This window comes from Chaetodon auriga, chromosome 10 (genome assembly GCF_051107435.1).
Source record: "Chaetodon auriga isolate fChaAug3 chromosome 10, fChaAug3.hap1, whole genome shotgun sequence".
Taxonomy (NCBI): domain Eukaryota; kingdom Metazoa; phylum Chordata; class Actinopteri; order Chaetodontiformes; family Chaetodontidae; genus Chaetodon; species Chaetodon auriga.
Window position 1 is genome coordinate 3,295,399 of NC_135083.1, and position 15,179 is coordinate 3,310,577.

Genomic DNA, 15,179 nt, shown 5'->3' on the forward strand with positions numbered 1-15,179 from the left:
CATGTGGATGTAAGGCAGGGGGTCAGGGTGTCAGGTTTTATGGCTCATGCTGACCTCAATACAAGAAGCCAAACACAATCACACACACAATGTAGACAAACTGAAATTGCTGAATGTTGAAAATATTTGGGAGTTGCTTTTCAGAGAAAGCTGAGTCAGAATTGGATTTTTCTATCTTATCAAGTCATGTTTGTCTTCTGCTGGTCGGTGAAAGGGGCATCCTCGAAAGGCTCAGTTGTTCACAAGCGAGGATGGAGCGAGGTTGGACTCAGGAACAGTTGTTGGTGAACACAGTTTGTTTGCAAATGACTGAATTCTGTTTTTATTTTTATTTTTTACACAATGTCCTATTGTTAATGGAATCAGGGTTGCACATTAAAGGATTATATAACACATAAAAAATGAATAAGATGTGTATTCCACAGTAATGGTGGCTTGGGGCAACAGGCAACATGTGATTCTACTGGAGGAAAATAAATCTCCCCTTATAGCATCTGAATGCAGGACAAAGTTTGTCCTTGATGCACTCAGACTTGGCAAACAAACCTCTCCTAGAAATGCAAGTTTCCAGGCACGCCTGGCATTCGGCTGATTGTTTGGACTACAAACAAAAGAAATGCATCTAAATGAAATGGTTGCATATTACAGCTCAGACATGTCACCAAAAGAACTGAATTAAAAGAAGAAGATCTGCCTCTATTGCTGCTGGACTGCAGATATCCCAGTGTGAACATGCTAAATGCAAACACTGAAGAAAGCTTCTCTGAGGATGAGAATCTCGAGCAAATATGAGAAACCTCAGAAACTCTGCAGACATCCTGGCCGCTCTATGGAACTTCAGTCACTGACTTGTTGATACTTTTGATCCTTTTTGTGGTGAAGTTTATCTGTGCTTCTCAGAGAATCTTTGAGGGAGAAATGAGACAGATGTTTTCCTTGAAAACAGCATCAGAGCAACAACCTGTGAACACACACTGACACATTATGAATTTAGGAAGTTGTGATAGTGAACCTGTTGCCTTTATACACATCCAGCAGCAGCAGGATAGTTCTCTGTGGTTTCATCATTAGGAGCCTCCACAGTCATTTGATCCCTTGTTAAAGATTAAAGTATGAATCTTCCTCATTTGTCTGGAACAAGTGCTCCTCTTAGGAAAAGCATTTAAAACCCTTTTTCCAAAAAAACTGGGATGCTGTAAAACGTAAAGAGAAACAGAATGTGATGATTTGCAAGACCCTGAAACCCTGTTTTCAACTGAAAATAGCACAAAGACAGCAATGTTGATTTTTTAATTTGAAAGGTTTTTTTTTAAAATTATATCCTCATTTAGTATTTGATGGCAGCAACATGCTTCAAAAAAGCTTAAACAGTGGCAACAAAAGACAGGAAAAGTTGTGAAATGCGAAAAGAAAACAGCTGGAGGAACAGATCAGAGTTAATCAGGTTAACTGGCAACAGGTGTGTGACCTGACTGGGTATAAAAAGAGGATCCAGAGAGGCTGAGTCTTTCTGAAGGAAAGATGAGGAGAGGTTCACAACGCTGTGACAGACTGAGCTGATAAACAGTGCCACCATTTAAGAATCATGTTTCTCAATGTAAAACTGCAAAGAATTTGAGGATTTCATTGTCTTCACTATGTAATATCTTTAAAAGACTGAGAGAATCTGAAGAATTCTCTTTCTGACAAGGCTGAAACCAGCATCGTCTGGCTGTGATCTTCGGCCTCTCAGACGACTCTGCATTGATAACAGACTCGATTCTGTCGTGGACGTCACTGCATGAGCTCAGGAACACCAGACAAAAACCATCGTCTGTGATCACAGAACTCATCTCTGCAGCCACAAATGAAGCTGAAACTCCACCACGCAAAGAGGAAACGTACATGAACCAGATCCAGAAAGCTGCTGCCTCGTCTGGTCCAGAGCTCATCTAAGATGGACTGAGGTGATGCTGCCAAGTAGACGACGTCTGACAGCAGCATGATTTTCAAAAACAATGAAATTTCTCTGTTTCAACATTTGATTTTTTGTCTTTGTGCTGTTTTCAATAAAAGTTTGAGTGTTTTGTAAATCATCACGTTCTGTTTCTCTTAGCGTCCCAGCTTTAGTTTCCCTCACAGCTGCCACAGTTTTAATAGATTGTTGGAGCACTTTCATAAACCCTGGTCCACAATCATTCGAAGAGCTGGAATTGAGGTGTGAGTGCTGCAGTTTTGTGCTACAGTCACCCTGTGAGAGGCACCAGCTGCTGCGAGGCAGACAGTCGGCACAGGGTTTGTTTTATGTTCCCTCTCAGGTAAACACAGGATGTCTCCTCTTCACCTTTCAGACGGGACAAGGTCACAGCGAGCTTCTGTATGCGAGCGCCCTGCAGCGTCTCGGACCAGACAGATGACGTCATGCTGCAGGGGGTGAGGGAGGGTCTCTGGGAAAACCGTCTGCTCTGGTCTGGCCGGAGAATCATCCTCTCCCACATCTGACCTATTTCAGACTGTTCTGCACAAGTTTCTCTGCTCAGATTTCCTGCAGAAATGTCCACTGTGAACCAGCTGGAAACGAACAGGAAATGAAATTATTACAAGTCTTCTGGAGACAAAGAAGCTAAAGCTGTGAATTACATCACTACGGCATTGACACAAATATGTCTTAGTAATGATCTCATCCTTTCATATGCATGTTATGACGGGACCTCGTGATGGCATTTATCCAGCCCACAGGGTCATGTGACCAAGTGGTCCAGCTGAACAGATTACTGCTGTAGCCATGTAGCCACATGGATCCAGGCCATGAAATTTGGTACAGATATCTAAACGGCAAAGATTGATCAGCATCTAACTCACGGTTCCCAGATGATGTATCTTAACGTCTTTTTGGATGCATTAGATGACACTCGGTTCAGATATTCACGCTCCCTGCAGGATGAATTGCAATATGTTTGGTGATCCCTTTACTTTTCGTCATTATCAGGTCAAAATTTGTATTTGTCTTCTACTTTTAGACATGCAAAAGTCATGGCAGTCCTGTTCCCCAGAGCGCAATTTTCTGTCCTTTTAACCCTGTGAATTCTGCATGGAACAGTCACATTTCCATCTTCTGTCTATGTTAGCAGGAAGCACTTAAACCTGTGAGTAAACTTAAATTCTGGCTGCACAGTTCGACCTTTTTCTCTCCTTCACATTTTCACATTATCCTGCAGGACAAAATGTTTAATCTACAGGGGCAGTACTCCTCACTCCACCATCTGTCACTGTCCTTTATATTGCTGCTGAAGGTTTTTCCCCTCTTTCATGTGCGGTTATAGAAATATTAACTACGTGGCAGAACTGACACGTGTGTGGCCATTGCTAAATTTAAATGTGTGATCCTATAAGTAAAACTTCAAGCAGGGCGAGTGACGCTCAGACTCATCCAGCTGCCACCAAAGACGTGACTCAGAAGATATCTGACAAATCAAGCTGAAGAAACTTGTTAAAAAAACATGATAATAGTAAAAATAGAAGTAAACATGCAACTCTAAATACTAAAAATGATACAGACATGTAACCAAAGACAGAGCAAAGTGAGGTCGTCCTTCAGCTGAGTGGAAAATAAGTCAGTCAAGTTCAAACACCAACGCCATGTGACCCGGCTGGCTTCCATGTTGGTGACCTTCTGTACGCCGGAGGCCCTCGGCCTCTTTCAGCCGTCTGTGTATTTTACACACAAAGTCACCAAGTCTGACAGCAGTGTGTGGAGCCGGTGTGGAAGTAGGCCGTGAGCCTTTGAACAGAGCCAGCAGGTGACACGCAAAAACCCTCAGAGAGGCACGGCGCTCAGTCAGGTCGATTCCACCTGGTTTCCTCATCAAAGCTTACCTGAGAGGGACATTTAGTCCAGATACGCTGATGTTTGAGGTCATGTGATACCCGTTGTCTATTTTATTTTTTTAATGGACGGTGACAAAGATGGTTCAGGAGCTGAGACGCCCCACTGAGGACTCATCTCCTGTCTCTGCGTCACATGGGTGTCTTTGATCATTGATCAACTGTTTAACTTAGTTATGACTTTAAGTCCAAACTAGTTATGTTCCATCTAACTGTGGTGTAACTGGTTTTAGCAGCCGGTAGTAACTACGCCTCTGGTGTCGACTGGTGCAGACCTTTGCAACATGTTAAACCAGCACGGATCAAGTTCCTTTGGACTTTGGGGGCAGTAATATTTTATTTTAATGCCTTATTTAGCATTTATAAGGAGTGTATATGCATTTAATAAATGTTTGTAACAGGTTATACTGCAGTTAAAGGCAATTTGTAAAGGTTATGTTGGTAATCAATGCATTTTTTCAACATCTGGAACTCCTGCTGTGAAGCATCTGGACCTGGACGCGGAGACACTGTACATTAATAACTAATCAAAATGCCCTTACAGTTCTACATGTTTGTAATGTGCTACAAAAACATTATGTTTATAAAAAGCTTATAAATGATGAATATGAAGTGTTGATGTTGAACTTACAAACAAAAACTGTGGCCAGTAAAACATTTCACGATTGCCATGAAAGGCAAATTTTCCTCCTCAGCAGAGAAACAGAGTGTGGGTTTAATGAAGAAGAAGAAGAAGAAGAAGAAGAAGAAGAAGAAGAAGAAGAAGAAGAGCAGGAGGGCTCAGCGTGTCAGAGACCCTCTCAGTCCAGTTAAAACTCTCCTGACAAACGTTCTTGTTTGCAGAAGCTCGTGTTGGAGTGAAGCTCGGCTGCTCTGCTGAGAGGATCCGCTGATGAAGGTACGACACTCAGCTTTTCCCTCCTCTCATCCAACACTGACAGATTAGAATTCATCAGATTATTATTATTTTGATGATTTTTTTGGAGATTCACGTTTTAAACTCGTTTAGGAGAGTTTTGGAGCAAATACTTTTGAAATTCGTCATTTTCTGGTTTGAGAACTGTGGACACTTATGCTCAACTGTTTGTTCAATAACTTAAAATCCTGATCAATTGAATTCTGTTTTTATATATGTTTTATGCAGTGTTTGAGTTGTAACACAACTACTAGTCTGCATAATGTTTTGCTTCATGCTGAATAAAATAATTATCTAATTAAAAGAGGACATTTTTAACCCTCTGCTGCATCTGTCTGACTGCCACAATCTGCCATTTATACAGTTGCAGCAATTTTATACATTTCACACGTCTCAAGTATATCAAAAAAATGGGCACAATGTCGCACTTCTGGTTTTTAGTGCCAGAAAATAACCTGTAACATGAGCCACATGTTTCGTTGAGGAGTTGGTGGAGACCAAATCAGAGCTAAAAGAGAGTGAATATTGGACGTCTGTGATCTTTCATTTGTTGCCCAAAAGCAGCTTTGGGCAGTTTGGCTACTTGTTGGTAAAAACAATGATAAATGATGAGCATGGCCAATATTGACGCTTTGGCAGGTAGATGTTCGGGTCTGAAGGTGAGAAAGGAACCTGATTGGGTGGCTTGGTGTTTATTGAAAGTATTGAAGTATTTAAGAGTAATTTGATGGTACTTGTACTTCACTGCACTCTTGTGTCCTGGTCAGAGCTGTGCCAGCTTGTGGTGCAGCCGCCTGGTCCTCCTTCTCCTCCTCCTCCTCCTCCTCCTCCTCCTCCTCCTCCTCCTCCTCCTCCACAGGGCTCAGATGGGTGCTGCTGGTGTTCAGCTCCTGTGGGCTGCCACCCTGTGGGCGATGCCTCACGTGGGAGTGCTGTCGAGCTCCACGGAGCTGCTCAACGCAACCAGGCCTGGAGCTGAGGCGCAGGCTGACTTCAGGATGCTCGCTGGAGCCGTCAGCGCTCCTCGCAGCAGACGCAGGAGAGCCATTTCCTCCAGAGAGATCAACGCCCTGCTGGACTACCACAACCAGGTCCGCTCTCAGGTCTTCCCTCCTGCAGCCAACATGGAGTTCATGGTGAGGACACACTGGTCATTGGAGCAGGCAGGGACACACGGCAGTCTAAGTTTTTGGCTTTCACACTGACCAGTGGCCTTCAGTAACATCCCAGAAAACATATAAAACTTTAATAATCTCTCTTATGAGAATTGCTTATAATTGAGCTGAGAACATGTTGAAGAAGTCTGTTAGAGAAGTGATGCATTACTATCGGTGCTTTTAATGTCTCAGAGACCTCTGCTGTAAAATGTGGGTAAATACAAACGATTTCCATGAGCTCTGCGTCTGTAATTAGTGTTGAAGTAACTTAACACAGCAGCAATCTTCCCAAAGCCCAAATAAGAGAAACAGCAAAAAAGTAATTAAAAGAAAAAATGAGAAATTTGCAATTTTACTTTATTTTTCCCCCAAAACAATGAAGAAGTTGAGCCAATCTGAAGTGAAAGAAGAAAGAGAGCTGAAGACACACCTGTTTCCACAAATACCTCTAATATGTTCTGCATACAAGTAACATCACTTCAGTGCAGATGTAGATTTTAGCTTTTTTTAAGGCAAAGAGTCGATTAGTTCCTGAACAGTTCCCCCGTGACTCTCCTCCTCTCTTTCATGGCTCTGCAGCTCTGGGATGAAGGACTGGCCAAGTCAGCTGACTCTTGGGCCTCACGATGTGTTTGGGATCACGGCCCGACACAAGCCATGAAACACATGGGCCAAAACCTGTCAATCACTTCAGGAAGGTGGGACAAAGACTCTGCTCTTGGTTTTTATATGTTTCACACTGAATCCAGGCTGAAATGACAGATGAGTGATTGAACGTGTGCTGGATGTGACAGGTACCAGTCCATCACGGATCTGGTCAGGTCCTGGTACGATGAGAGGCATCACTTCTCCTACCCGAACAGATGCAGCGGGTCTGTGTGCTCTCACTACACACAGGTACAGCACAGGTAGAGGCTTCTGCTTTGGACCGCGGAAGGGGTCGGGAAGGATTTAGCCATTTTGTGCATTCAAAGTGATAAATGAGGACTGAATAAACCCTTTCTCCCAGAAATTACAGCTCATAAGTGAACTTCTGTATTGAACACTGAAGACAAGCAGCAGCGAAACATATTAGCAAGAAGGAAGCTCATGAAAAACTCAAATTCTGTTGTCAGCATTTTGTGATTTTCATTTGGGAAATGTATGAATGTTATGGATTTGGAGAGAGCGGAAAACTTGGAGGATGATGAAATGTGTTTTGGGTTTCCTCTCAGATGGTGTGGGCGAGCACCAACAGGGTGGGATGCGCCGTCAGGAAGTGCTCCAACATGTCTGTGTTTGGGGGCACCTGGAGGGAGGCAACGCTGCTCGTCTGCAACTACTCTATGAAGTAAGAAGAACTCAGGAGGAGTTTGACTGTTGGGTGAAAGCCTAATATCTGAGTCCTCTTTATCACAGAGCTCCACTGTCGTCCAAAAACTGTTAGAAGCACATCATTGAGCTTCACTGTTGTATTTGCTGACACATTCCTTCATTAACATAAATGCAACGCCTTATAGTTTATTTTCACTCAGTCCGCCAGACACCGTCCTCCCTCTTTATATGCTCACTAGAGCATCAAATGTGTATTAATCCGCACCTGGAAATAGTCCCCAACGAATGCACTACTGAGTGCACAGTCAGAGCAGAGAAGGTGGAAAATGATGATGCAGGAACACATTGTTGGTTTTTTGTCCTTTTTAATGGGATCGGATGAGGATAAGAAAAATATAAAGTCTCATCCTTTCATAGGTATCAAGTTCATCCCGAGCATGTTACAAAGAAAAGCATAACAACGCTTCATAGCTAACATTATGTTCATCTGTATTTCAGAGGAAACTGGGTGGGAGAAGCTCCCTACAGGAGCGGGAGGCCTTGTTCCGTCTGTCCGTCCAGCTATGGCGGCTCCTGCTGGAGAAACCAGTGCTCACCAAACACAAAACCCATAAGACTTCTGGGATTTTAACACAACAAAGCCTTTTAAATCTGTTTTAATGGACAAGAAGGGAGCCACAATCCACATTAACCAGCCCGAGGGCTGCAAAATGAAATGATGCAGCCCTCCATTTACCACTATGGTCAAAGTAGGTCTTTATGAACGGATGTTTCACACACAGGTGATGAGGAGCTGTGAATGTTCATTGGGTGAAACATCTGCCTGTTTTTCCACTTTTGTTTGCACTGTTATTGATGAACTTGTTGGTTCGAGTGACTTTTGAGAGACACTGACCAAACATGAAGCACTTTTGTTGTACAGACTGTAATTACTGCGACCTTGGACGTGTTACTGATGCTCTCTCTGATGCTTTTTTGTTCCGTCATTCCTGCAGTAAAGTTGAAGTTGTGTCAATTCACGGCTGTCTGTTTGCCTGACTGAACATTCATCCAGTTAAAAATAACTGATGACTCTTTGTATCCCTGCAAATAATCTGCTGCTCACTTCTTGTATTTATTCACGGCCGGAGCAGGAAATTTTCTGCCCTGCATTTCACCTCATTACACCTCTACATTCACCCCCCAGTGACTTTCTCTGCCATAAAACTGGGGACTAATGCTGCTTTTATGGTCTAAAATACGAGGGAATCAGCTGTGCCTTCCAATTCATGAAAACACACACACACACACACACACACACACACACACACACACACACACACACTGATGGCAAACATGTAAAATATCTGATATGGAAAACCATTTTGGCCCAGCAAACAAACAAAGTTCCTCACAAACAAGTGTTAAGAGCGACCCAGCTCAGCACTTTGGAGTCTGAAAGAACATTTTATTTCTGTCTTTATCCAGAAATGGAGAGTGGCTGGAATTTATTGTCTATATGGGAGAAACGTGCTGCCAAATTTACAGTTTTGGTTGTTAAAGATTATGACATCTGTGGTTTTAAATGCTGTATAAAATGCTGGCGGTCTTCAAGTTGTCGTAAGCAGTCGATGGCTCCATGGACATGACTTTTGGGGAAATAAACTTATTCACTTTTGTGCTGAGAGTTAGATGAGAGGAGTGATACTACTCTCATGTCTGCATGGTAAATATGAAGCTACAGCCAGGAGAGGGTTAGCTTAGCTTAGCGTAAAGACTGGAAACAGGGGGTATCAGCTAGCCTGACGAGCAAACACATCTAAACCTCACTGATTAGCATGTTGTTTTATCTCTTAAAAAAATGAACATAAGTACAAACTATGCTTTTTTAATGAGCAGCATTTTGATTGGACAGAGCGAGGCTAGCCGTAGCCTCACACAGCGAGACCTAACTCCACAGCGTCAGCACTCGAGCGGGGTCTGCTTGTCCCCATTATCGTTCTGGTACACGGGACAAAAGGCTCTGGCTTGTTTGTTTTGAACCTTGAAACCAATCACAATCATCTGGGGTGGCACAAAGCATCAGGATGCAGCGATGATGCCCTTGCAAAATAGTGTCAAAGGGGCGATTTGTTTGCACATAAAGAGGTTAAAACCCTGACAAAAGAAAAAGAGACAGCTGCCAGCTTGTTCAGATTCGTGCCGTAATCAACCAGGTTTGGGTAACTTAGCGCTGTCAGCACAGACCAGCATGTAGGTCGCTAACTCGGAGGTTGTCATTATTGTTTCCCGCAGTGATGTGGATCTTGAAAGCAGCACCGTGGAGAGAGGCTGTTTCCCCTGCCTCCAGGCTCTTGGCTAAGTTAAGCTAGGCTAAGCTAGCTCTCCTGGTTGTAGCTTCAGATTTCATGTATAGATATGTGAGTGGTATCGATTTCCTCATGAGACTCTTTGCAAGAGAGTCAAACTATTCACAAAGACCTTAAACACACCAGTGATGTGACAGCACGTGATAGATCCTGAGTCTTTATTTTGACTGGACTGTCCAAGTAAATCATGCTAAACACCGTCATTACTTTTGCGAATGACCAACAAAAATTTGCAAACTTGTCTGCGAAATTTAAGAAAGCCTGTTTGGCTGCAGCTGGTATTTATCAGATGGTGCAGAATTGCCTTTGCAAAGTGAAACAGGTGTGAGGTTTCCATCTCTGCCGGGCGACTGTGGTGGAAATAACATTTTAAAATTAGATTTCAGTGGGTGTGTTGCTATCCACAGGTGATTCTGCATCTGACGGCGAAGCAGTAAATGACTTTTTCCCCTCAGTCAAAACAAAACTGATGACGTCACTCATCATACAGTTTGCTCGCTGCCACCCTCAGTACATTCTCCACTCCTCTGTCTTTTATGTGACTCCCCACCCTCGACTTTTCTCTCTCCTTTTTCTATAAACTCAGCTTCTTATTCGGTGCTCTTATTCAATCTGTATCTGGAGAAAGGGCTGTTTGGTGATGAGAAAGAGGGAAAAGCACACGATAACTTTATGTCTATTTGAGTTTCTATCATCATGTTGCCTTAGTTACAGCTGCTATATAGATTGGTGTCCATACGAGCCTGGTTACTGTTTAACCTCCCCACCCACATTTGCCCAGATTAGGAAAATCAATAAGATAACAGCGGCAACACCGGCCTTACCTTGCATCAACAACACCCTTCTCACACTACAGCACCCTGCGCCAAACTTCCACATTTTACACCTCATGGTGAGGGAGGAAAAAGTGGATTTAAAACACATGCTTGAGAGGAAGCTGAGGACGACATGGTCAATGTAAACACACAAGCCAGATCAAGTATGGAACTTCCATTTGGTGAGTACACACTTTTTTTTCTGTTTTAATGTTCAGTGAAAGGAAGGCGGAGTGAGGCAGCTGCTTTGCTTGTTCTTCCTTTTCGCCGGATTGTGCATCAGCTGTCTGGTTCCAGAGCTCTGCTGGATCACAGCAGACTCAGACTGGAAATGTCATCGCCATTTGCGTCTGCCTGTTTCACACGGCCGTAATCCAGGAGGTGTGTCAGAGATATGGAGGTTGCTAAACAGGCCATGGGAGCTGGGCCTGATGGTGATGATGGTGCAGAGCAGTTTGTTTTTGCAGGGTGAGGTGGAACGATTTGAACATGATGTTGTTGGTGCAGCTGACATGTAGGAGTTTTGACTAGCTGCGATGGTGGATGTATTTTAATTCTCAGTGGTGGAAAAACCAAACTTAAGCAAAAGGAAAACGGTCTAAAAATACTCCATTCCAAGTAAAAGACCTGCATTCAAAATGTCATGTAAGTAGCAGAGGTATTCTTGAGCAAAATGGACTGCAAGTTTTAAAAGTAAAGGTACTCACTATGCAGAATGACTCCTTTCAGCATGTTTTGTTGTTATAGAATATGATGTTAATCTGTTTTAATCACCATAAATACACATGAGAGCATTTAGGAGTCGATTACAGAAGCTTTGTATATGATTAGATTAGTGGTAGAATACTGCTTCATGTCAGCATATCATGTTTTTTTTATGTAGAAAGTAATTTCGACCTCTTATGCCACTGTGCCTGCTGTTTGTAACCTGCTGGCTGTAACGACTACATTTCCCCTGTGTGGGATCAATAAAGTCTGATCTTATCTTATCTTACCTATCTTATTCAATAAGTGTAAAAGTACTTTGCTCTGAAATGTGCTGAAGTGTTGATTCTGGACCTGCTGTGCTGAAAATCTGTCGACTTAAAGTAGCTGTGAAAAGGGTGAAATATGAAGGCGAAGACGAAACCCTGATGAAGGTGACATGTTGTTATGGCCACAGGATCAGGTTCAAACACAAACACAGTGAATTCTTTAGGATCTTCTTCAGACACGTCTGTCTTCACGCCGCCGCTGCAGGCTGCGTCTGTTCCTTGTGCGATGTCTGCGAACGCCTCGCTGTACCGCGGCTGATGGGGGGTTTGTTTTGGCTCCCGCGGTCGCTGCATGATTTGCATGTCACAGTGGGATGTGGAGATGCAAATTCATTTTCACAAAGCTCTGACCAGAAATGGATCAAACAGACGGCTTGACTTTAAAAAGGTGTTGCTGTGTGATGAATGTTATTCTAAGTTAAAGGTTTTCAGGAACACCTCTTTTTCTGAATAACTCCACTGTTACAGAGGGTTTATCCTGCACCTCTCCGGCATCAGTCCATTAATACTCTTCCTGCTAATCTCCCAGTCACAGGAAGTTTATCCACACGTTTCTCACTAAGTCAATAATGGGTTGCTTTTCTTTTCTCTTTAGTCAGTTAGTGACACTGTTTTCTGCCTCCTTCCTCCAACACCAGCACATATTGTCAAATGATATTAAAAATAGATCAATATAAACCTTTATTTAACCAGGAATAAGTCTCACAGAGTTTAAATATCTCCTTTTCAAGAATGTCCAGGCGAAGACTGGCAGCAGGACAATTACAGAGTAGCAGACATAAAACAAAAAAAATAACAATTTAAGATGAAAACAAAGAACAAATCAAAGAATCAGAAAATATTAAAAATAGTCATCCACACACTAAACATCTACAGCCAGATGTTCTTGTTTCCAAGTCATTTAGAGTCACTTTAAATGTGAAACCAGCTCCTGAAGATTCAGGTAATTTTGTATCTTTAAACATCCCTTTTTCCCAGTTCAGTACAGACCTTGAGGACAGTTGGTGGAAACATGTCCTCCCAAAGATAGCCTATAAATAAGAACATCTATGGGTAGACAAGGCAGACCATCCAGCTCAAGTATACAAAGAGCAACTAACAAGCTTGCTAAAGCTTGTTTGCAAGCTGTTAACAATCTTGCTAACGCTTGTTAGCTCAGTTGCTAACAGTTTACTGAAAAGATGTATTTGTATCATCTTCCTCTTAGCTGTCTGCAGAGCATTCCTCGTTCGTGGAGCAGTTCGTACTCCTGCAGGGGACGTTCAATTGTAATTAACCACCGCCATCAACAGAGTTTATCAACTGATAGAAATTGTGTCCTCCAACATCTCGAATACAAATCTGTATCAATCCGCTGCCTAAAATAGTCCCCAACAAACGCTGTATTTCCTCCTGCCTGTGTAACGTTTGCTAAAAGTTGCAGCGCCCAGCTGTTTCAGGAAATGACTGAGCCTTTTTGAAACATGAAATCATATATCCAAGACCTGTTCTCAAAGATTTCCATCTTCAGTGGGAACAAACTCTTTATGGTAGCATGATAGCTTTTCAGCTTTGTCCTTCAAACTGCATGCTATGAAAAGGATTGCAGCAGTTCATTTGATATTTTGACTGTACTCAGAAATCTGTGACGATTGCACCGATCAGTGCAATCGTCACCTCTTAGCCGCCTCTTTCATCCATGACCAGAAAACTGTCTCACCTCAGGCCACATTGCTGAGTTGCACTGTTTTTGAGTACAATGGAAACACTTTCTGAAAGGGCCTGTTTACCCTCTACAGGATATGCTGAACAAATCTTCCAAAACCAGGACATTTATGTTACAAATACATTCTTTGGCAGCTGCCTCCACTAAGCTTCTTTTTGCCCTAGACTGAGTTATACTATGCTTCTTTGTCCTGCAAATCACTGTTCAGTTTGTACACTGTGCTGACGTTTCATCTCCAGCAAGCTTCTAAAGTTAACATGCTTAAATTTCTGTCATGTTAACTGAAAGGGCTGAAACCAGCAGATTGCAGCTGTTTAATGTTTAATATGATGAGAAAAGACAAAGAAAAATCTGAGCTGTGTCTGGTATAATTTACCAAAACAGCCTTTTTGTTCCTCTCGACTCAACCGTGACCATGACAAACCTTCCTCTTCACTCACATTAAGCTCATACAACACACATAACTTTGTGTCAGACACATGGGATTAATTGCTCAACGGTCGCTGCCCTGGACAAACTCCTGAGCTCTGCTATTGGCGGAATCACTTGGTGAATGTAAACATGACAGCAGCCGTTCAACAGCTCCTCAGCAGATATCTGTTTGCCTTCGAAGCTGAATGACTTGACAGTGGGTCACTGAGAGGCCTGGCCTCTTCATATCTGAGTGGCAGAGACAAGGTTAAGACCAAGCTCCTCACAAACACAACAAACTCTTGATGATGAATAATGTTTATGGCAGCTGCTGTGTGGATCATGATGATTTCCTGTGAGAAAACCCATATTCAGTACCTAAAATGTGTTGACAATTAAAGGTCGTTGCAAGGCATTTATTCAGTGTTTAGAAGTTAAAGTGAAAAGACTGAATTGATTAAAGAAATCTGCTTGAACTGAAGGCAGAGCTGGAAGAGTACGGACACCTTTTACCTCAGTAAAAACAGCAATACCACACTTTGAAAATACTCCATTACAAGTAAAAATCCTGCATTCATAATTGTACTTAAGTGCTACAGTACTCAGCAAGGTCCTCCCTGGAACCAGTGTTTGGTTTGTCCCTTCTGGGCTTCCGTAGAGTCATGGCAGTGCAACATGGCTCCCTCTGCAGATATAAAGAGCTCATTCTAAGGTAACAAAAACACAACAGGTCATATTTCCAGGTGATTATACACTAATGAACACATAACTATCAAAACTGTCGTCAGTTTCTCTCAGTAAATTCCCCTAAATTCACCACACTGGACCTTTAAGGTAGTCTTACCTTAACGGGGCAGTAAACAGTCTTAACACATGGCTGGCTGTTGAGAAAATCTACTTAGTTATATTACTCCACTGACTGAAGGCTACCTGCTGACTACTTTTAATCAGTTTTTAATGTCTTTAAGCTCTTTTATCAGCAGTGAATCCTATAAAAAAAAGTTTCATTATAGACACACTGAACTGCTTTAGGTTGAGGCCTAAATTTAGACTTTGACATACAAGTAAACCTTTAAGCCTTCTGGTGTCTTAGCGTACAGCACTGGTTTGATATTTACTGACCGAATAAATCTCATTATTTAACAGTTCACATCTGTAGAGCTGCTGTATTTTCAGAAAATATGGATGTATTATTATGGCAGTGGGCCCAAATATGTCTTGTGATATAAGATTTTTATTTGCACACAGGCCTCTTTGATGCAAATTGAATGCTTTCACACATATTTCTACGAACACATGTGAGTTTAGTATCAGATCAAATCCTTATCAGGCAGGCGTGCCAAACTGAATCTCCAATTTGCAATATTGACAGTTTTTTTTAGTAAATGTTTTGTAAAATACTCAATTAGCAATAGTCCTGAATTCAAAATGAAATCAAAGTACAAGACTGCTACTAAGCAAAGTGGACTTAGAGCATCAAAAGTAAAAGTACTCATTTTGCAGAATGGCTCCTTTCACAGCGCTTTTTTTAATTGTAGAATATTATATTATTCTGTTTTCATCACTAACTAATACATGTGAGAGCATTTTAATTTTGTAGTTCATCAATGTGGAA

General features: G+C 42.2%; 1 protein-coding gene across 1 annotated transcript; it reads left to right on the forward strand.

Annotated features, from left to right (window-relative positions):
- The first annotated feature begins 5,394 nt into the window (after positions 1-5,394).
- r3hdml (R3H domain containing-like) lies at positions 5,395-7,882 on the forward strand. The gene is made up of 6 exons (XM_076741201.1): positions 5,395-5,439; positions 5,548-5,916; positions 6,517-6,635; positions 6,732-6,834; positions 7,152-7,267; positions 7,750-7,882. Exons 1-6 carry the CDS (start codon positions 5,395-5,397, stop codon positions 7,880-7,882), a joined length of 885 nt encoding a protein of 294 aa, XP_076597316.1.
- Positions 7,883-15,179: the final 7,297 nt, after the last annotated feature.